The following is a 24304-nucleotide window of genomic DNA, read 5'->3' as shown; positions in this document are numbered from 1 at the left end:
TGTATTTGTCCAATACTCATGCTGATGTACCATATGGCATTAAACTTATATACAAGTATGCACTTCAGATTTGAGAAGAATATAAACCAAACCAAAATAACATTAAAATATTTTGTTTTTACATTCTTTATAGCTGGAAAGCTTATTTGTCTATCTGATGCCTTTTGATCTTTTATCGTTTGAAACCCCCCTTTAATACAGATTCCTTTACTACCACCCCAATCAGTACACCTTTTTCAAAATCTACATCATTTAGATTGATTAATCCATAAATTCAAAATTAGAAAAAGCCAAGTTCATAGTCTTCTAGGGCTTAAAATAAGTAGAACATGACTGTCATTTTGCCTATCTTATACTAAATAGCCAAGGCTTTTATGAAAAGGCCAGATAAGTTAGGTAGAAGAAAATAAACTGCCTGTCAATCTTATTTTTATGTGCTATTAAGACTGTAGACATTAAAATGTCACCAATTAAACTAATTTTATTAAAAGCTTGGAATTATTTTGATAAGGATAATCCAACTGATCAAAGGATTAACTGTTTAATGTTGTACCATCTGGAAGTTATTCTCCTAATAACTACGTATAATAAAACATCTACAAGATACTAAATGTAACTGACAACTCCGTGCTCCCATGAAATTGACCCCTCACCCAACAATTACAAAATTCTGTTGAATATCATTGACTAAAATTAGCAGATTTAGACTATTTGGCTTTATAATGAAAATAACAGCTTATGGATATTTTAAACAAATACATTCTATGAACTGTTTAATGCTTTTGTTTGTCCATTTCTATTGTGTATTACTTCTGAAATACTTTTAATTTCAAACTAGCATGTTTTACAGGGCAGTTGAGATACTGCTTTTGTTCTTATCAATCGTAAAACCCAGTTAAGATATACTTCAAAAAATCATATTACAGTTCCCTGTAAATCAATATTTCTTTGCTTTATAGTGTACATATTTTGTGTAAATCAGTAGTTTCCCCCTTCTCTTTAGGAAAGCCATGTCTGAGTGAAATAATAAATTGTTCCTCTCCCTCCCTCTCTAACTTTCTCTTTGTTAGAAAATTTACTCCTTGGATTACAATTTCTCCAATCACTTCTTCAGATCTGCCGGCTGTCTGCAATATGGCTGTTCGAATCTCACCAAGCTCAAGGTTGACTCAGCCTTTCATCCTTCCGAAGTGGCTAAAATGAGGACCCAAATTGTTGGGGACAATATGCTGACTCTTGAAACCGCTTAGAGGGGGCTGTAAAATCATTGTGAAGAAATACATAAGTCTAAGTGCTATTGCTGCTGTTACTATTTATCCTACAAGATTGCAACACTACTTTTATTGGTCAGGCAAATGATAAGGATGATGCAAGAGCATATTCTTTGTGTTGTGTTAATCAATTCAATAGAACTCACGGCTCTCATACTTCCCTCACATCCTGATACCCAACTACTACAGGGTGACCAGCTCAAGAGGTATTAGTATTTTTTGTCAACTGTCAGAAAAGAAGGGAGTCATCTGAAGATGCATGCTAGACACCCCAAATTATAGATGAAAGTAATTTTGTACAGGTTGCATTTTAGATTAATCTGGATAAAAATGTATAGGGCCAAATATTGCAAATAATTGATGCATCAGTTTAAAATTTCAGATTACAAAGTTTAACTTTCCTAGATTTAAGTATTAGTAGATATCAACAGAATTTTTGTCGATCTGCCTTTGCTATCCCTTTTTTCTGCTTTTAACACTCTCAAGTATTTATTCATGTAAGAAAATGCTATGGAAATTATTTAAACTTTCAGTATATAATTAAAATAAGACTTATAGCACTTTCATTTGTACCTCCCAAGACATTTCAATGCATATTTGAAAGTGTAGGCATGGAGAAGCTAATTTTGTGAGCGCAAGTACAATTTACATTGGTGTTTCTGCTGAACATTGTATTACATTGATACATAATTCTCCAGATGCAGATTATCAAATCACTACCTACACTGAATGAATGCCTTGCTGACACATTCAGATAAGGCACAGTACCTTCCATAAATCTCGGATAGATAAACAAGAGATTCAGCTGTTCTACTAATTTCCTGCACTGGAAATAATTAACTCTAGTCTGCAAATGCATGTTCAACAGGTTGTAGCTTTCATAATTATGTCTCTGTGTCTACAAAGTGACATTTTAAATCAATATGTTATTATTGGACAGCAATAGTGATTAAATGATGTAATTCTTTACTTTTAAAAGAAATATACATCACAATTACATATCAAAACTGGATTAATTCTTGTTGGAAGTATTGTGAAATGCCAATGAGATACAGTATATGTGCTTCTTCTCTTTGGCATATACTGTCTTCATACAGAAAAAAAGAGACACTTTATTATAATTGCAAAAATTACTCTTTTAAACAACACGAGAAACGAACTTACTATAAATTCAGGGTCACACAATTCCACCAACAATAAAAATGAAGTTAAATTCCCTCACTCCTGGATATGAATTGCTATACTAAAAGAAAATTGTTTATCATGTTGAAGAGAAATGATAAAAACATAAAATGATAAAACATTCAGTATCAAACTGCCATTTTTCCCTTGGGAGTTGTTAAATATTATTAAAATAGCAACCAAACCATGATTTTTAAAAAGTCTCAGGTACTATAATAGATTATACACATTTTGTTCCTTAAAGCTTCATATGTGCATATGAAACATTGCAACATACAGCAGTTAAAAACATACAAACAAAAAAGAAGAAAAAAGTAGAATCTCTAGAAACTACAAATCTGTAATTCCAGGACTCGATCTCTCTCCCTCTCTGTCTCTTTCTTTCTCACCACATCCCTCTACACAATTTTAGGAGATGCATACATAACACTTTATTGATTTAGATCTCAAGGACGTAACCATTTTTATGTATGGGCAGTAGCAAACTAATGATACTTTGTAAGGGTCCATGCTGTGGTATTAAACCAGAGCACTTGTCAATGTGTATGATAATACTGCTTTTTAGAAAATCGGCGAACTGAATATATATTGATTCTCCCAAACTATGATTTTTCAGATGAAAAGTCATATATTTTCTAGCACTAAGGCAAGTCTTTATATATTTAATAATAGTCAATAGTGGGTTTTTTTGAGAAATAAAAGTATTATCTTTCTTCTTTATAAATATATTCACCTCAGATTTGTTTTAAAAAAAAGATATATTGTGTGTTAGCGGAAATTTTATTTCACTTTGATGAAATCTTTATCTTCATATCTTAATGTGAAAACTGGTAACTCATAGCAATTCATTTAGCAACTATGTTTAAGCTATTTTAAACTACTAAATTTGAAGCTTTTAAAATTTAAAACAAAATATTTTAGTAGATTTTGTTTATTCTAAAACTAGAAAATGATTTTTGATTAGCTTTCATCCAACTACCAAAATTGATGATATACAACCTGATAATTTTCTTTTGAAAAACTTTTAGATACAATTTACATTTGTATCAACAAAGTTCCATTTGTTTTCATTTAAAAATTTGGAGAGAACAATAAATACCATTTGATGACAGACTCTTATCCAAATATAATTTATATATTTGCAATCAGGATGAGTTAAACCTCTTTTTCATGTTCCCTAAAAATAGATCACTTCCCCTATAGAAGCATACTACGAACCAGCATTTTGACTTCACAAGGGAAATACAGCTTTTGTTTTACCGTCTATTATGGCAAGCATGTGCGATCACATCATCACCTATGCATATACATTACAAAATGTACTGCAGAAATAGGCCTACCGTTTTCCTCATCTGATTTATTGTCATTGTCAGAGTCAGTCAGGGTAAGGGCAGAATTTTCACGGCTTGACAGACCAGAGCTCCGCCTGGATTTAATCCCTCTCCCCCAAAGTCGAATGGCATGCTCGGGAGACATTCCACCCTCTGTATCTGAGTCAGCATCAGACCCAGTACTGAGGGAATAGCCTTGCTGAAGGATTCCTATATCTGAACAATAACCACTTCGGTGGGGGGAGGGCTCACAAATTCCTAGTTCAGCAAGGGTGAAGTTAGTTCCTAGGAAAATATGAAAGAAAAAAAAGAGAATTAAAAATTGGAGAGTGTTTTTAAATGTAATTGTAAATTTATTTGAAAAGAAACTAACAGTCCTTTCATGCAGAACTCACGATGTATAGAACTAGGCTGCACAGATATCAGTAAGGGTATTTAGACAGTTCAGTAGAAGAATTAACTTGTAGTGAAAGAAAAAAAAAACCTTGATAGGAAGTGGGGAGAAAAATGAATATCTACTTTGGATTATGGCTTTTATTGTAATATTATTCCCTTTTGTAGAAATTTAAAAACATTTTTTCTATGAATTTCTAAAGGGGTATCTAAAAAGTTATATTATCCCCTTAAGATATAAACAGGAAAAGAAAAAACAGCTTCCCCTACATGTTCTGTGTATGAGTACATTAGTAGAGAAGGTATCATAATGAAATGATCTAGAAGTTAATAGTGAAATATGACATAGAACTGAATTACCTTAAAGTAGACATTAATTTAGCTACTACCAGGCTACTACTGATAGTCCTATGACCCCAACTGAGCCCAGAAATTTGTGAATTTTATGACTTTTCTTGCCACATTTGTTAAGTGAATCACTGCAGTTGTTAAATTAGTAACATGGTTGTTAAGGGAATCTAATTTCCCTATTAACTTTATTGGTCAGAAGGTTGCAAAAGGTAACATGACATGATCCAATGACACTGCAACTGTCACAAATAAGAACCAGTTGTCAAGCATACAAATGTAAATCTTGGGGATATTGCAACGGTCATAAGCCACTTTTTGCAGTGCCTTTCCAACTTCAAATAGTCACTAAATGAACTGTTGTAAATACTACCCCTATATAGTATATAAAAGCAATGTCCAAGATCACTAAGCTTATATACTTTCAAATATACTTCAAAACAATACATAAATTGTATGATTTTAATTCATGCTAATCAAAGTATATTGGCCACAATGTACTTTGGGCTTTGTTCTAATTAGGTTTTGTTACAGTGTTATATTTGCTAATGTGTATATGTGTATATGTCCCATATGTAACATATATAGGGAGATCTACTTTGACTTGATTCCAGTGAAAGGTTTCTGAATCTGTGTCTCTAAAAAAATTCAAGGGTTAGCTCACATATCATACTAAATCATGGCTTTCTTGCCATAACTATTCTATAAATCATATTATTACCAAGATTGGCACAGCATGATAAGTTGTCAACTATGATTAACACACTTCAGTGCATGGGGTCATATGGCATGTTAAACCCCAACTAAATGTCTATATAGTTTAATATAGCACGAGAAGCCAGCCTATGTACTGCATCGTACATTAGTAACTATTTTTGAGTTACACATTATTATATGGGAGAGGTATAGAACAACACACTACAGTATCCAATTTTTCAGGTAGAATGGGATTTTCTCTTTCTCTTTAAGGAGCATCCTGTGCTGCTTTTGTCATCACAGAATAGTTTCAGAAACAGTTGCCATAATTTTAAGAAACAGTTTTTATGAATAGATAAAATAGATATGAATAGCTGAGAAAATCTTACAGCTTTTAATAAAACAGACTATGTGAAAAAGTGGTACTTAATTTCTTCAGATGAAAAGATTATTCTGTACACTTTGAAATAGAATACGTATTGCCAACCTAGTGGTACTTTTAAAAACAAACAAGAAACCTGTTTACTTTTTAAAGTAGTTGGTCACAATTTATCTCAAAATCTTACTATTTATAGTTCTAATAGTGGAAATCCCCATCAGTCAGTTAGAACTGAAAAAGCTTCTTAGATGAGAAGCCAAAATTTTTTTTTTAAAAAAAAAAGCAACCAACCAAGGAAGTCCAGTTGCCTTTTGAAAAAAGCTGCTTTGAGACAATTGTGACCTGGATGATCAAAAATCTCCAGGGACAACTAATTATTTATATATTCTCCACTATCTTCTCCATTACTAAAGTTCACAAACATTCTTTCTCTTTCTATTCAGCTCCTTAAAATTTTAATTTTCATAGAGTGACCTGACAAAAACTTTGTATGAGCAATTCCGGTCTTTGTAGGTAATAAACACTTCATGGCATCTGAATGTCTTTTTCAAGTGTCAATTTTCACTGCTTGTTTTGACATCGGATTGCTTTCTTCTGTTTTCACATTCAGCCTTAGCTATTAATTTGATTTTATTCCACAGTTCCTCTGGTTCCTCATCAATGAGATTCAGGATTTCAGTGTGATTCCTCATAGTGTCTTTGAAATGAAAAATATACTTTCAGTATGATATCAGGCAACTTTTGGGGTTTAGCTTGACTTGGAATTTACATTTGAGTAGTTCAAGAAGTGTTCCAAAGTCAGTCCTTCGTCACATCTCTGATATTACAACTCAGCTACACCTCTTTGTATTAATACTATATTCAACTTCTGTGTGCTCTATCTGTTGACATCAATGCATTTATAGATTATTGTGATTGTTTGAAGAACCAACACTTTAAATTCCCAAGAACTATGTATAAAAATATTATATATCAAGGTTAAGAGATCCTAATATGGATTCAGTGGTGGGTCTCTACTGGTTTGACCCAGTTTGGCCGAATCGGTAGTGGTATGACAGCCTGGGTCGCTGGAACCAGGAGCCTGCCACGTCCCCGAACAGATTCCCTCATCACCACCGTCACCCCCGTCATCTTGTTTTTTAGTTCTGTGCATGCAGTGCAGTGAAGCCATGCAGAACCCATCCCTGTATGGATTGCATGTCAGAAGCATATTTAACTTAATATATATGAATGCAGTCATACATAAAAAATAACTAGTTAGATGGCATAGCTACCTAGATTTGATTAGATTTGATATGCTATTCAGGATGAGACTTAAGTATTAATTGTATGGAAATTCACCAGGATATCCCGGATAGATAAGAAGTTGAAACACATATCAGAATAAAGCAACTGCAAATCTAAGACAACTGCATGGATATTTCTGTCAATTCATAGCTGGCTAAATTTAACTTGAAAACTTTTTAATGGCTTTTAAACCAAACTAACGAAGGCTCTTAATCCCAAATGTATTTGTTGTAGCTTACCACAGGAAAATACAGAAAGAGAAATGGTTTTGGAAAAGCAATTTTATATATAGTCGAATATTATTTCTCTTTATGTATTTTATTTTAAAGCTGGAAAATCTGAAGAGTAGAAAATAAATGTATGTAAAAAATCAGTGAATTCTTGCTAGGAAATTCTAACACAACAGATATAATGCGGAACAAGCTCTCATTGATAGAAAATTCTACAACAGAAAAAAATACATCAAATAATAGAGAGTTATGTTATAGCTGTCATTATCACTGTTCTAATCATGAAACTACTGTGAAGTAATGGACATATAGAAGAATCTATCTTCCCACCCGTTTTCTTTCTAAAATGACTTATTTCAGGATGAAACTTAAGATATGTTGCTATTCTCTTCTGTACCTTGAATAGATTATTGATCCACTCAATGTCAAGCATAAGAAATCAGAAGCCAGAATGGTTCAAATGAATACAGGTTTATTGCATTCTAATGTACTCTACATGAATCTGAACTACTAATGGTCAAAGAAAATTGGCAGTAGATAAGGCTCAATGAAATACAAGGTGGAATAGACTTAAATCTCTTGTAGCATAAAGGAATTCAAGACTGATGCCATACTTAACCCCTCCCTTGCGCTCAGTCTGATAATCTCCTACAGTTAATTTATGTACAGACAATGTTCACACTTTAAGATTTGTACAGGAATGAATTGCCAGAAAATTTGCTGATAGTGTGATATGGAAGATGAGATAATGAGTGCACAATGACTTGTACAAGATATACCAATGTCTTTATTCCCAATGAATGGCTATCAAAAAAGTACGACAGTGAAAACTAATAAAAGTTTCACCATCTTTGCTAGTCCAACATGGATGCACGCAAAATATTAACTGATCAACAAGTTGTGTTCAATAATCATATTTTGAATCTTATTTTGTCATTGGAATACATTTTTAATGAAAGAGAATAGTCTTGGAATCCATAATCTTCATGTCCTTTCTTCTCTATCAATCATAATCTGACCAAACAAACTCCCCCCAAAAACACACCTTTTTTGTTTCTGAACATTTTTATCTTAAAAATTTATGTTATAAATCACATATTTAGAATGACAAAGAAATAAAACAATATAATTGAATATTGTGTTTTTATTGTTTTTATTCCATCATTTTTTTAATCTACCTTTGACTTTTTAAGAATACATATTTGTATAATTTTTCTATTATACTATATCAAATATTAACAGTAATATGGAAGTCATATAGGCATGCATATTTTTCTTAATGGAATTTTATTCATGCCTTTATAATGGGAAATAATTTTGTTTTAAACACCCAAAGTTAAATTAGCAGTAGGAAAATTAGAATAATTAATAAATTTTAAAAATTGCAAAAGCAAGGTATAAAGTAAGCTTGGCAATAAATTATAAAAGGTTATTGGTAAAAGTGTATTTTGAAAATAAAAATCAAAAGTAAAACTGTAGCTACAATAAACAGTGATACTTAAGTTGACATTTCTAATAATTAGAGAATACAGTAATGCTAAAAGTGCATTCACACACATTGCTAACAAAACAAAATACAAACACTATCAAATTATGAATGTACTAAGTTATTCAAGTTTTTCAAATAACATAAAATAATGTAATAAGGAGTAGAATTTAACATCTTTTAAATGTCCACATGTTCGCAATGTAATTAGCATTTTGCTTTTATGTAAAAACAAAAATTATGCCAGGAACAAATTTAGTGACTTTTCTTGTTATTTTCCATGTGATCATTGGAACTACAATGAACAGAAAAAAGAGACAAGGAGCCCACTTTTTCTGTTTTTTTTTTAAAGTTAAATGTTTGGCAAATGCACATGGCTTCCAGAGATAAGAAGCTAACTATTAAACAAACTGAAAAAGGCATCAGAATAGAAACATAACTATTTGACCCAAACCACCAGTAATCCTGTTCCAGCATTGGGTGTAGTATTAAATAATGCGTCTACAGGGACCTAGCTGAATGAAATGCCCACTGTTAATGCTGTTAAAGCTAAATCCACACTAATTTATGTACTTTCTCTATGTAATGTATTTTAACAATCCATGTTACTTTTAGTTATCGTTTCATAAGACTAACGTCCTTTGATAAATATATGATTTTTTTAGTAGATAGCTATAAGGTTGCATTGGTAAGATGATTAGACATGAACAATACATGAAAAAACTGTTTTAAAAGATTTAGCTAACCTAGAGCGTTAATGTCACATTGATATTTGTGAACATTTATATGCAACTGTCACAGAAAAAGTGACCCGAATATTCTCAGCAGTATACATGAAAGTTGACTAAATAATTTGAGACAAATATTTTTTCAGTAACAGTTGGAGGTTGAATAATCATTTTTTATGGCTACTCATTTTGGATGTGAGAAAGGGACAAAGTCCAAAAATCTGTTTAAATTCGTATAAAGTGATGGTTGGAAAATGCCCACTTAAATAGGGAAACCAAACATTTGGAGATAGATGCAACAAAGTGGTTTGTTTCTCCATAGTTATTGAACTTAAATCATAGTTTTATGCAACTGCTATAAATGTTATATACTTTGTTAATTCATTTATTTCACGTGCTTTATGTTCATTATGTTAATTTTGCTTAATTCATTTGTTTTATAGAACTGTCAATACTGGAGATTATTTGCCGAATTATATTTCAAGTTAGTACTTAATTATGATTTCAGCTAACTAAACTTGTGTTGTTTTAGATTTTAGTGAGGAGTTAAGATTTGAGACTATTAAACAAGCATTCAAAATGTCTCTGGTCTACCCAATATTAAAGTTTCTTTGAAATAGTTAAGCAATATTTCATCTTCATCCTGTTTTGCACTATCTACCTCACATAGGAGAACAGAAATTTCATCAGAGTATGACAGGCAATTTAGGAATTGGAAATAATATTTAATTTGAATATATTGTGCATGTTTATATTTTATATGATATTTGTGTGGCTGTATGTAACTTTAGTAATTTTTCTCCAATATTTAAATTGTTTTTAAATTTAAACTACTCTGATAGCGTCTTATTTTCTTTTGACCCACAAAACATAGCTTGGGCCTTATTATCAGGTGAGGGCTTATTGTTTGGGGTTGCTGGGAGGCTGCTCTCTTGCGAGTGGGCTCCTGAAGAGCCGGGCACAGCCTCAGGGTCGAACGGCTGTGTTGTGCTGTCGCAGCAGCAACACAGCAGCCATGAGGTGACCACACTCATGACCAGCCACCCGGCAACCCCCCTTTCCAGCCGGGCACAGCGCCATTCACTCACCTAGAGGTATTGCCAAGCTGCAGGAGTGCCTGTTCGCCACCCTCTGGCTCCCACAGCTTGGTGCCTTCGGAATGCCCCTAAGTCAATGAATGGGGCTCTGCATGGCTGGAGAGGGAGGTTGCGCAAGCAGCTTTTCCACTCCCCGCTCGCACGACTCCCAGGCTCATGATGGCCCTTGTCTAACTCTCCCTTCAGAGCCAGGGCTGCTGCCACCGCCCCCACATGGCTTTTTCTACAGCTTCCAAAGCACGGAGGTAGGATTCCGAGTCTTCCGGCAGTTGCCGCTCTGGGAGTACCCTCTATGGTTGTACGCTCTGGGATTACGCTCAACCATAGTGGCAACTGCCGGAAGACTCGGCATCCTACCTCTGTGCTTTGGAAGCCGCACAAAAAGCCATGTGGTGGGCAGTGGCAGTAGCGGAGATGTCCTGGCTATGAAGGGAGAGTTAGACAAGGGCATCGTAAGCCTGGGAGTCGCGCAAGTGGGGAGCAGAAAAGCCACTCACGCAACCCCCCCTCTCCAGCTGACCGACCTAGTGGTATCCCAAAGGCGCCAAGCAATGCGAGCGCCTTTGCCCCCCACCTCGTTCCCATGGCTTGGCACCTTCAGGATACCACTAGGTCAGCAAGTGGTGCTCTGCCTGGCCAGAGGGGATTGTCCAGGAGGCTTATTTGGGGGGGGGCTTATATTTTTGCCCACTCGAAAAAGGACATGTCATATTTTCGGGGAAACACGGTATTTATCACTTTTTTTCAAGGTTTTATTTACTACACAGTATCAACAGAAGGAACTAAAAACTTTTTATTCTGGATTGTCAATCTATAGAACTAGAAACGAAACAACTAATTAAATTAGTTCATTAGTTCAGAAACAACGCTTTATAATTTATGTTGGCATTTGTTAAGTGTTCTAGTTATTTATAATTACTTAGCTTCTGTCAAATTAAAGTTACAAAGGTATACCTTACCCACTTGAGTGCTCAAATGCTAAAATTCTTCAGATGCATTTTCTTGGCTGAATATTCTAGGAATTATAATGTACATATGCTAGGAATGCTAATCTATCGAATAACCTCCCATCTGATAAACACAGGTCCCCTATATTTTTGCACAGATGGTCTAAACTTAATAATTATATATTTATTTGCTTTATCTATAAATGACTGACATCTGAACATATAGAAAGAAATATGACAATGATACAAATTGTCCCTCTTTTTCAACAGAAATTTTAATTTTAATTTTTTAAGGAATTCCCCTTCTTTTCTTACCTACTTGCTAAGCACAATAAGAATAGGATACCAAAAGTGTATATTTCTAGACTAATCAATCAAAATATACTAAAAGAACACATATCCAAATTCATGCACTTGTGGACTCCATATGGCATTTGTTCATGTGACCTACATATGCTCAATATACTTGCATTATGTAAGACATGTAATCTATATGTTTCAGATAAAACCCTCTTGTAGTTCTCACAAGGATAAAAGGAAGAGAAAAACTCATTTAATGTTCTGAGATTCTGTTATTGTAACCTTAAAAGTAGACTAGATATATTGAAATCCTAGTCTGGTCTACTCTGAAGGACAGAAAATATTCTAAGAAAGATCTTGAGAACCAATCTAATAGACAAAGAATAAAATAAGATTACTTTCGATTTCATTTTAATTCATTGATTGCTTCAGGTAACATTGTTATTTTTTTTTAAAAGTGAAGCTAAATGCTTATTTGTATACAATCTCAAATTGACAAAATAATTTGTAGGTTTCATAAGTGTACTACTACATAGCCATATATTTAAATGTCTTTCTTTGTGAAGATTTGTATTTCTATGTGTGTTTACAATTATCCATTTTAAGGCTATATATTTCTTTTCTTGTTTTTAAATTAGGTTGCCTTAAGGTAAATGAGAGATACAGCTTTCTGGAAAAACTAGCATACATGGGCATTTTAACTCATACTAGATTGGAGTTGCCACCATATTATTTATTTTGCACCCACATAGTTCAATTACAGAGTAAACTGGTAAAAAGAGAATAAGTTTAAGTTTAATATTGTAATGCTATGCATATCTACGTGAAAGTAAGCTGTACTGAACACAGTGGGGCTGCTTCCATAAAAACTTTCATAAAATTGTTCTGCCAATCTCATGCAGTGCTATGAATATCTCAATTACGCCTACTTTCTCCTTAATAGCTACTGAAAGATATAGTATGCAGCTAGGGTTGGCTAGTTGAAAGCCTTTAATATAGATTCAGCTTGAAAGATCAAGTGTAGAAACATTTTTTTAATACGTTTCAAGGAATAGCTTTCCCAAGGGATCTTGAAATCTTTCCTCTCCTCTTTTCTCCCTGCCTCCACTTCCCTCTCACCTCTTCGCTCCTCTCCAAGAATTGTCTGGTGACCTCTGCATTTTGAATATTCAGTATAGATACATAATGTCATAACATATAACAATAGAGTAAGTTTGTTTTATTTCTGTTTGAATATAGATTTAACTGCTTTTGTAAGTTATGTATGGTATGGTTATTTTCAAATGCCTGGCATTAGTAATCCATTCTTATATTGCTAATCAAATATTGTATGTGTCTATGATTATATATATATATATATTCTCTTTTTGCATTGCATGCACTGATGAACTAGCCTGCTCAGCAAGCATTTAACAGATTAGACACTTGAACATGGTTTTAGGCAATGCTCTCTCATGTTTCTGCGTATTGCCTGATAAACACTTCAAAGTAAACCGCTCATAAATATGAAATGAAAAGCTGAGAAGTCGTTATGCACAGCTTTGAGATACAAATCTCTTTATTCCCCTCTGAAGTGGAGTTTGATTGACATAATGAGTCATAGATCCTGTCCGGGGACTCACTGCGTTATCCCTCTTTCCTCAGGAGACAGGGAGACTATAAAGAAATATGCCACTTTGTGACAGACAGCTATATCTATTTTTTAAAAAATCAACCTTTCATACTTTGCTTATTATTTTATATTAATACTCAACTTTGGAAAACTCTGACATATGCTGACAATTGACAAGCTTCAATGTAAGAATAATCACTGTCCGATTTTACTGCTACTCCAAAGGAAGTGGTTTTATGAGACAGAGGTCTTGTATTTATTTATTATAATAAACATTTGTTTATTAGATTTTATCCGGCCTTTATTATTTTATAAGTAACTCAAAGCGGCAAGCATATCTAATATTCCTTCTACCTCCTATTTTCTTTACAACAACAGTTCTGTTAGGTGAGTTGGGTTGAGAGGGAATGGACAGGCCCATAGTTACCCAGCCAGCCTTTCATTTCTAAAGTAGGACTAGAATTCAGAGTCTCCTAGTTTCTAGGACAATACCCTAATCACTACACCAAACTGCAAAATTGCACCTTTAAAGGAATATTGTAGAAAAATTTAAAAACAAACCCCTTTTCTAAGAATGCCATCCTGTGTTTAAGAAATTTCAGATAAGAACCTCTGCCAGTTTGGTGCTGTTATTGCTGTCAAGCAGTGGACATTACACTGGTTTAGACAATTCAAGAGAAATAAAACCTCTTAAATGCAAAAGGGATAGGGCAAGTATTATACTATGGATAGGAAGAGCAGTATAGACTTATTTCCCACCATCCTGTGGATTGGTAGATAAATTACTTAATCTTACAATATTTTGTTGAATTTGTAACACACCTAAACCTTAAGTATAATGTAAAAAGACCTCCCATTAGGACAAGACAACAAGGTTCTGTTTATTGTGCAACAATGAATTGGCATAATTGCAAGTATTGTTGGATTTATTGATCAGAATACAAGTACTTAGGAAACTAAACATATAAATTGGAATGACAGATAAAAATCCTAATAAATGGAGCAACAAAATAATTTATTCAAAGAGATGACTCTCTTTCTCTTTCATAGTTACATAACCCCAAAGGTTGGGTTTTGTTTTTTTTTAGCAAGGAAGAAAATATATACTTTAAAATTCAGATAAATAGGAAAGCAATCAATTTTTAAAATATCAGTATTTCATTATAAGTTCAACTCATATAACAATAGCTGTTTTAGTTGACATAGTAACAGACAAAAGTCTTCTATAACACTTAGATCTTGTGAAAATAACTGCAAGTATATTGGCTGATTTTAGATGCTACAGTGGAAACTTACAGTGTACTTCTAAAATAAGAAACCACTTCTATCTGTAGATGAAGTTCTTTTCCTCTACTGAAATACAATAATCTTTTTAAAAAAATATTTATATATTTTTGACATTTTATAACTAACTAATATCATGAATATCTATCATGAATCATGAAAACATCAATAGGGCGAAAGGAAATATATATATATATATATATATATATATATATATATATATATATATATATATATATATATATATGTTTGTTATATTTGTTATATTTATGCTGATAAATTATATATATATATTAAAAAAGTAAGGTCCAGACTTATGGTGGAAAAAAATACAAACAAACATGAAATCCGGAAACCCAGTTTCTTTGTTGATATAATAAATACAATACTTAGAATAACAGCCTATATATAGCCTAGGTAGGTGATGGCAAACCTTTTTTGGCTCGCAGGGGGGTCATGCGCGGGTGTGCCACACCCAAAATTCAATGCATGGCCCCCAGCGCACATGCGTGCATGCCAGGTACTCCCCCCATTTTTTGCATGATTTTTTCTCCCTCCCCAGGCTCCAGAGGCTTTATAGGAGCCTGGGGAGGACAAAAACAGCCTCTCTGCCCCCTCGGAAGCCCTCCGGAGGCTTCAGGAGCTTTCCTGAAGCCTCCTGAAGCCTCCAGAGTGCAAAAAAACAGCACTTCAGGCAAACCGGAAGTTCAGGAATAGACTTGCAGTTTGCTCATAGGGCCAGTTTAAGCCCTCTGGAGCCTTCAGGGGCCTTCCGGAGGCTTCCCTGAAGGCTCCAGAGGACAAAAAATGACCCTAAGAGCAAACCAGAAGTCACTTCCGGGTTGCTCATAGGGCTGCTTTAAGTCCACCGGAACCTTCAGGGGCCTTCTGGAGGCTTCCCTGAAGGCTCCGGGGGATGAAAAACGACCTTATGGGCAAACCAGAAGTCACTTCCAGTTTGTCCGTAGGGCCATTTTTAGTCCTCCGGAGCCTTCCTTTTAGTTTAGCCACTTCCAGTTTGTCCATAGGGCCATTTTTAATCCTCCAGTCCCTGAAGGCTCCTGAGGGCTTAAACTGGCCCCACGAGCAAACCGGAAGTCCATTCTTGAACTTCTAGTTTTCCCCAAGGACTGGTTTTTTTTGCACTCCAGAAACTTGAAGGAAGCTCCTGAAGCTTCCAGAGGTATCTGGGGAGGCAGGGGAGGCTGTTTTCGCCCTCCCCAGGTTCCTATAAAGCCTCTGGTGCCTGGGGAGGGTTAAAAATGGCCTCAAAAAAGGCTAAAATCAGCTGGCCGGGGGGCGCATGCCTAGGTTTTTTATTTTAAGTAACAGCATAATAATGACAGAAAATGAAGAATGGGATCGCAGACTTCTGGACTTTTTACACTGTGTGTTAGATCCCATCAAATATTGCTTTCACCAGACAGTTCTGTTTTCTCAGAAAGAGTTTCCTGGCAGCAGTGATAGCTTTCATCCCCAGACAAATAGAGGACTGTCTAGTAGGATTTTTGTTATCAACAGTAAGGAAAAAGCTAAATTGTTTATAATATATCATTCTAATGCTGTTGTTCAAAATAGGGAAAAATGTAAACCCTTATTTGTTCCTTAAAATAAATCATTCAAACATCTTTGAATCACAGGGTGCATTTTTGTACAGCTGATCTGATAATTTCTGATTCCTGATAATTTCATAAAACACCAGTGTAGATCTCTTCATGGCAGCATAGACATGATTTGCTGTTATCTTTTTCCAAGATGTATGTGGCATAGATAGATAGATAGATAGATAGATAGATAGATAGATAGATAGATAGATAGATAGATAGATTCATTCTGTAATCCACTTTCCACCCCTGGTATTCCATGGAGATCTTCCTTCCAAGTGGTACATAAGCATAATGCCACTGGCTTTTTCAATCCCAACAGGACTGCCAGATGGGATTGCCAGATATGACCAGAAGGCTGCCTCCTTTTGCATTAGACTTAAGGTGATCAGATTTTCAGATTGGTAAAGAGGGACATCATTGATGGGGGGGGGAGGAAGCTAGGAGGCGGTGGTTAGTGCCAGCCCGCGGCCTCGCTAGGGACGTCTGGTTAATTATACATATCCTCTCTCTCTCTATCCATCCATCCGTCTGTCTGTCTATCTGCCTGCCTATCTGTCTATCTAGTTATGGTATCTCTCTGTCTGTCTGTCTCTCCTTCTGTCTGTCTATCTGCCTGCCTATCTGTCTATCTAGTTATGGTATCCCTCTCCCTCTCTCCCTCTCTCTCCTTCCGTCTGTCTATCTGCCTGCCTACCTATCTCTCTCTCTTTCTCTCTATCCATCCGTCTATCTGCCTGCCTATCTGTCTATCTAGTTATGGTATCTCTCTCTCTCCCTCTCTCCCTCTCCCTCCCTCATCTCATTATCATCTATCTCAGTGTTTCTCCACCTTGAAGACTTGAAAGTATGTGGACTTCAACTCCTAGAATTCTGGGAGTTGAAGTCTACACACTTTCAAGTCTCCAAGGTGGAGAAACACTGATCTATCTCTGCAGGTTCCCCCTCTGCAGGTGTCTCTCCATGGCAAAAATGGAGGAGAAAGGTAGCTGGGAGGAGAGAAACTGCGAGAGGCACCACTGTTTTGGGGCTGGAAAGCCTCCTGCAACAACCTGGAAGCCAAAACGGGGGCTGGGGAGGTGGGGGCATGCACAAGGGCACTCACATTGCATTTTGGAGATTGGTACATACACATATGCATCTCCATGTGCATGCGTGCACTTTGGGCACTTGGCACCAAAAAAGGTTAAACATCCCTGATCTAGGATGTTGTAATCTATTAATGCAATATATGTGCAAATCCAAGCAGTGTGGTCTTTTAAAAATTGACAGATGGAAATTTTTTCAATGCACCCTTGATTTTTTAAAAATAATATATTTATTAAATTTCAGCATAAAATATTAAAATACTAACCGAAAAAAGAAAGAGAAAGGGAATGGCATAACAAATTAAAAGTGACAAAATACATGAAACAAATTTATATGAAAAATTATCTCTGACATTTTTTAATGCAGCCTCTTCTTTAAATTTAAATGAATAGCACCAATCTATAAACTATCTGAAAATACCAATAATCAATGTACTTAAAAAAAATCATACAATATTCTTGTCTTATTTTTTATAATAGTAAATTATCAAATGCAAATCAGCTTGTCTTTATAAAGCTACAATATTTCTCTAATCAGATCCAATATAATCTTCAAATCCCAAAATATTGACTTTTTTCCTCTTCATTTTATAGCAAATATAGCAATAGTCTCCCAGTCACAAGAAATTTAGTCTAATTATTGCTTATAAACATAATAGTAAATTTTGCCATCTTGACTAACTCCATTAATTTTAAAGTCAATTCTCCATCCATTCTCTATTTGGCATGGTACTCAGTGTCCCAATAACCACTAGTCCATCATGTCTGGTTTATGCCATAATCTGTCATCTTCATTTCCTATCTTGATATTTTAAAATTATTATTAGTAAAAGGTACAAATGTTTTGAAAGTATAGATCACTCCACTAGATGCATCAAGAGACTAAAATATTGCAGAATTTAAATGTGGAATGGGGAAGAACTGGGAGGAGAAGATACGGAGTTTAAATAGATGTAAATTACAGATGAGCCATATTACAAATACCTTACCAATTAACAATTATAATGTATCTGAATAAATCTATTGATGTTTGAACGTTCAGCAATCTTTTCCTCAAGGTTTTTTTTAAAAAAGTTTTTAAAAAATAGTTACTGAGAATCATTCTCATTGCAAATCAATAACAATTTACTATGGCAGATGAATCAGTGATTATTTCAATGTTCTGACTAGTTGGAAGACTTCAAACAACAGTTTTCAGCCCTTGTTTAAATGCCAGCTGAATGAATATTGAGAGTAAAGTATATTTATAAAAGAAAAATAACTCTACACAAAGTACAGTGGAATCCCACAGACAATAATTCAAAGAGATTTAAAAATATTAATACAATTATCATTTTTACTACAACTATAAAAAAATAGGGCTGGCAAAATCCATTCTTCTCAATTTAACCTTTTCAACATTATTTCATGCTATCATCAGTTTAACAAGTGTTTTTACAATGAGATAATATTTCTTGGAATGAAAACTGTTAATATATTTTGTCCTCAATGTCTTTTGCAAATAAAATTAACCTTAGTCATTTTTCCTCAGTAATATTCAGTTTTCTTCCTTGATGACTATGTGGGAGAAAATAGTATATATTAACATAAATAAGAAATTATTGGCTATTTAAACGGCTATTGCTACATATCTGATTTTTTTAAAAACACAACATGATTTATAAGAATTGGTCAGTTTGTATATAATTTGTATGTAGTATTTGATGCTATATTAAAACATCACATTTCATTTAGTTTATTTTTAAAGCAGATAATAGGTGTAAAATCAAATTTAATAACTTTATTATAAATATATTTAAGAAGCAAGATATAAGAGCTCATGGAGAGAAATTTCACAAAATGTTAATACTGAAAGAAAAAGTATATTGTACATTGATGCTTTTAAACAAGTTTTAAGATATCCTAATTAAGTCAAATAAAAATGTACTTTGTAATAATATTTTTAAATCAAATTTATATTTTACCAACTCCCAGTGACTGTGAGAGGTATTTTTAATTAACACTATATTTCACATTGATAAGTCAATAATTATATGGATATATGGGAGACAATATTTTATTTACATTTTAGTTTTCATATTTACAGTATAAGTTAAAAGCTAACATTTTATTAGGAAAATTTGCTAGAAAAAATAGAAAGATGAAAAAGTCAGAAACAGAGGAAATCCATCATGGAGAGATTATCCCCACACAATTAATTAATTTGTATTCACAAGATTTGATTTCAAAAGGCCCAATGAAATTAAAATTATCCACAATTCTAAAAATAATTCTTAAGAGAAAAGATAAGGCTGATACTTTTCAGCAGATAGAACAACAAATTGTAAATAATCCAGTGGTGCACACTGCACTTTATTAACAATTGGGAGAGTTTTATCAAGAAAATGGACATCGTCCAACCCATATAGAAACTGACCTTAATTGCCTTCACTAAATCAATTTAAATAATTGAAAATCATTACCCTTCAGTTTTAGCAGAGTATTCCAGATATAGTGTAGAATTATGTGAGAGACAAAAATGTTTACTTTTGTGCGAGCCATAAATATACTAAGATTTAAAAAATAATAATCATACTGGGATGTAAAAATGGATGAAATGGACTTATGCATATAGTAATTCTGAAATCTCCTGATTTGTTCACCCCCAATGCACGTATGTGCATATTTCATCAAAAGAGAAGATACAGGAAATATGGCACATACACTGTATCTTTCAATGTTCATGTTGCTTGCAAATTAATGATAACAAGTTTATGTCACTTAATCATTACATTATTAAAATGACCGTGATTATGGAAATCTGTTTTGGTAAGTACTGCTCTGATTAAGTAGCAGTTGATTAATCTATCAGGAAATTATTTTAAATGATGCCTATTCAAGGGCAGATGTTTCTGTATGGTGACCAAAATATTGTTATTTAACAACTAATAGGATTTCTTTTGCTAATTATACAGAATAGGAAACATGAGCCTGGCAACACAAAACATGAAATTTGAAGGCAACAGAAAAGCTGTAAAATATAACCATTATTTATTTAATTAACTAATGGATTATATTTATATGCTGCCCATTTTGCAGTTTTAGGGATTAAAATTACATAACATTAAAACAAGCTAAAAACTACAGGTTTGGAGCTAAGAGATGGTGCTGCCTTCTCTGTTACTATACCAGCTTTTCCTTCAGGGCCCCATGCTAATCAGCACAGCTAAGTTTTAAGCTTTTTCCTGAAGACCAAACGAGAGAAGATCGATCCTGCAGCAAGATCTTCCAAAGGGCCATGGCAGAAGATTCTCTTCCCCTGGACCCCATCAGTCACAGTTCCTTGGCTGATGCAGCCCACGGCAGGCCCCTTTGGCCAACCAGAGTGAAAAAGTACAATCCCATTGGGAAAGAAGATATCCTTCTGAAGTCCTATCCAGTGGATTGAAATCTCCCAGGACCTTAAGCCTGCAGAACTCCATTGGCATAAGTGAGATGCCTCCAGGCAGGAAGGTTACTAGCAAGGATGCTAGTACAGCAGCAAGAATCCCAACTGATCCTGAGAATCCAAACCCAACTTGGTAAATATCTTTTAATTCCTATTAAAAGATATTAAAACAGGAATAAAGCCATTGAAGTTTTTTTTTTAAAAAAGCAGGGGGATGAAATTTAAGGCACTAGCCAGTCCCAAGATTGCATATCTCTCTGTGAATCCCAAGTGAGTCAGCAGAGCCAAGTCTTCAAACTCTTACAAAAGGCCAGGAGATAGAACATTCCAGGAGACAATTTGATGGCAGAGACAGCCTTTTTTCTGGAACCCACGTATCAAAAGTATTTAACTGATGAGGTCCTAATATACCTTCCCTATTTGACAAGGTGGGACCGACTGATGTATTGGGGAGAAGACAGTTCTGCAAGTAACCTGGTCCATGCCATGTAGGGGTTTAAAGGTCATCACAAACAGTTTGGATTGCGCTTAAAAGCAAACAAGCACCAAGTGCATGCAGAGGTGTTACATGCAGCTTTTCTGGGGTCCTATGTGATGGATTCTGTGCAACTGAAACTTCTCAATCCTTTTCAAGGGTAGTCCCATGTAAAATGTGTTGCAGTTGTCCAGGTGGGAAATGATAAGGGTGGAAGTGACCACAAGGAGGATCTCCCTTCTTTTGTTGAGCAAAATCCCTCCTGGCCATGACTTCCACTTGCTTTTCAAGCAGGAGCAGATTATGTATTGGGTCTGTCTGGGGTAGTGCAAACCATCCAAGACCAAGATGGTAAACTCCAGATCTGTAAAAGTCTTCTATCCACAGCGAATTCATCCCAATAGAGTTCAAATGAAGGCACTGGGAAATAAAGTTCAAAAGTATTTCACGAGAAAAATCTTGCACTTTTCTGTACCCAATAGAATTTCCTATGCTACTAGGCTCGAAATTCTCATTTTGGATAACTTAGAAATGTGTTGCTTATGGTCAGACCTAGGTATTGCATACATACTTATATGTAATAACGCTTTACCTGTAAATGACTTTTTCTGTTTTAATTGCAATAATACGCACATTTTAAACTCAATGTAAATCATTCTAAACTTGACTGTAAAAAATATCATTTCTGTAATAGAGCTGTCAAAGTCTGGAATGCTCTGTCTGGCACAAATGCTCTGTCTGAGCTGCAAATGTTCACAGTTTCAGTCACAAATGGACTTCTGAGGACCTGACTTCATATTTAGGTGGTCAGTAGAGGGGGCATGCATAGGTGCACTAACATGCCTATCGTCCCTGTCATTGTAGTTTTTTATTTTTTTCTTGTTCTTGTTTTTATTTGACAAATTCTAATAAATAAATAAATAAATAAATAAATAAATAAATAAATAAATGGCCAAAACATCAATTAATTCACATGGGAAAGAGATGTACATCCCATGGTGACAGATGATCTCACCCGAAGGTTTCATGCAGATGTTAAAAAGTTGCAGAAAAAATATGGGACCTTGAGGCATTTCACAAAGGAGGACATGTTCTTGCTCCTTATCAACAATTTAGGACCTACTTTCATGATAGTAGGTGACAAAACATTATAGATTGTACACACTCTGAAGCTGTGATAAGATAGATAAAAAAACTATTTTTTTTATTCTGTTAACATGAAGTGACGAAATAAGGTCACTTGAATTATTGTTATCAGAATGAAGTGAAGCCAGTAAATATTGTGTGATTGAGTGAGATTATATTGTCTGCATTATGTTTTGTACATGAGTGCAATATTGATACAAAAGTGGCAGAACCTTGACTTCACTGACATAATTGCCATCTGGCCTATTTTGACACCCTTCTTTCTTTCTGCACTGTGTGAAAAAAATACAACATAATATGGAAAAAAGAAAGAAAGATTATCTTACAATAGTTATTTATTTCTACTCTAGGGTTCCTTTTTTGTTTCAGAAGCAAAACTATTCTGGAATTTAGACAACATTTTTTGTCTCTTGCTGCCTAAAATGTTTTTGTTGGACTTTAGAATCCTGAAATTCCTCATTTTGAGAACATTTAATTTTTTATTTATTTATTTTTCTGATACTCTTATTTTCTTAGCTCAGTATAACTCTACTGTATTATACATCTACAATTTTATTTTTTGTACTATAGAAAATGTTTCATATCCTTTAATATGATAGGCTGACTCGTAAGAACATAATGGTGTATTAGGCCAGGATCCAACTTCATTTATTTATTTATTTATTTATTTATTTATTATTTTTTTATTTCTCTCATTTTGAAACTACCTATCTTTTTTATTTGTAATTTTTATGTGTGATTTATTTACCACAATGCTTATGGTGCTTGCATGCAAGAAATAATGTCACACTTATCCACCACTGTTTCCCTTTAAGTGGTATTTGAAGGCATGTTGTCTCAAGCCAGAGCTAATATTGTCTTCAAGACTAATAGTTCTTGACAAATTCTCCACAAATTTATTGCATCTTCAAATGCATCTAGACATCATGTCTTTTTGTATTGAATTCTATAGGATGTATATGTGCTGTGAAAATGTGCTTCATTTTGCCTGCTTTAAATGTCTTTTCTATCAAGTTCATTGGATATGTTGGAAGAAATATCCAGGTCCAATTCCAACCTGGGAAAAAGGCACTGGAGACAAAATGGAAGCTGGAGGCTGCTTGGAAAGAGGATCCATTTATTGATGAACAGAACCTCCAGGTTTTGTGGTTTTGGTGCAGCTGACAAAATGGAGTTGAGAGTGGAGGCGGTTTATATCTTCTTTGGCCAGTGTATTTGAGCTTCCTGTTCCTGTGTAAGAACATGACCTCTAATAGTCTATTGGCTATTGTCAGACTCCTATGGAGTCATGTAGTGTTTATGTAGGGGTCATGGCTAGCTCTATAGGCAAAAGAGGAAATGCAAATCCTAGCTATTTGTCAGAGCTAATCTGGTCAACCTCTCGCTTATTGTTTATCTGAGGTCCCACGTGTAGTTTGGACTGCTCTGGAAGTCATGTAATGAAGGGGTTTATGTTCTGAAAGGGAATTGGGCAATCCCTATTGTCTCTTAATGGCTTTCATCTAGTGTTGGATCTTGGGTGAGGGACTGCTTCTGCCTTTATTCAGACTTTGCTGCAGGGAGTTTCAAAATATCCTGTCTTGAATGGACTTCTGCTTGCAGTATTTGCTTTGCTTATAAATAGAGCTATCTATATACTTGTCTTCCTCTTTCAATAAGCCCTTTATCTGTTAAGTGTTGGCATCTGTTGTGGGATATCAAGAAAGACTTGAGAATTGCTTCCTGCTTCTAAAAACATGTTTTCCATTTCTCCTTTACGAAGATATAATATTCTGCCTTTTTAAATATTTCCCAAAATATTTCATTCTTTTTTTGGGGGGGGGGTGTTCCTACAATTAGTCCCTAATACTGAGGAAAGAAAATGTTTGATCATTCACGTAAGGAGAGAAAATGGTTGATCATTCACTTAATTTAAAAATATTCTTCTGAAGTTGAAGAATTAAAACTTTAGCATTACTTGCCCATATGCCAAATCACAACTTATGCTTATATT

At 34.4% G+C, this 24304-nt stretch overlaps 1 protein-coding gene across 1 annotated transcript in view; it reads right to left on the bottom strand.

Annotated features, from left to right (window-relative positions):
- Positions 1-24304, bottom strand: part of TENM2 (teneurin transmembrane protein 2) — an 834696-nt gene that overhangs the window by 773590 nt on the left and 36802 nt on the right. Inside the window, 1 exon segment of the mRNA XM_032208490.1 lies at positions 3794-4069. Within this exon segment, the coding sequence (XP_032064381.1) occupies positions 3794-4069 (276 nt within the window).

This window comes from Thamnophis elegans, chromosome 2, assembly GCF_009769535.1.
Source record: "Thamnophis elegans isolate rThaEle1 chromosome 2, rThaEle1.pri, whole genome shotgun sequence".
NCBI lineage: Eukaryota > Metazoa > Chordata > Lepidosauria > Squamata > Colubridae > Thamnophis > Thamnophis elegans.
The sequence above is the reverse complement of the archived record's forward strand: the minus strand, read 5'-3'. Positions and strand labels throughout refer to the sequence as shown.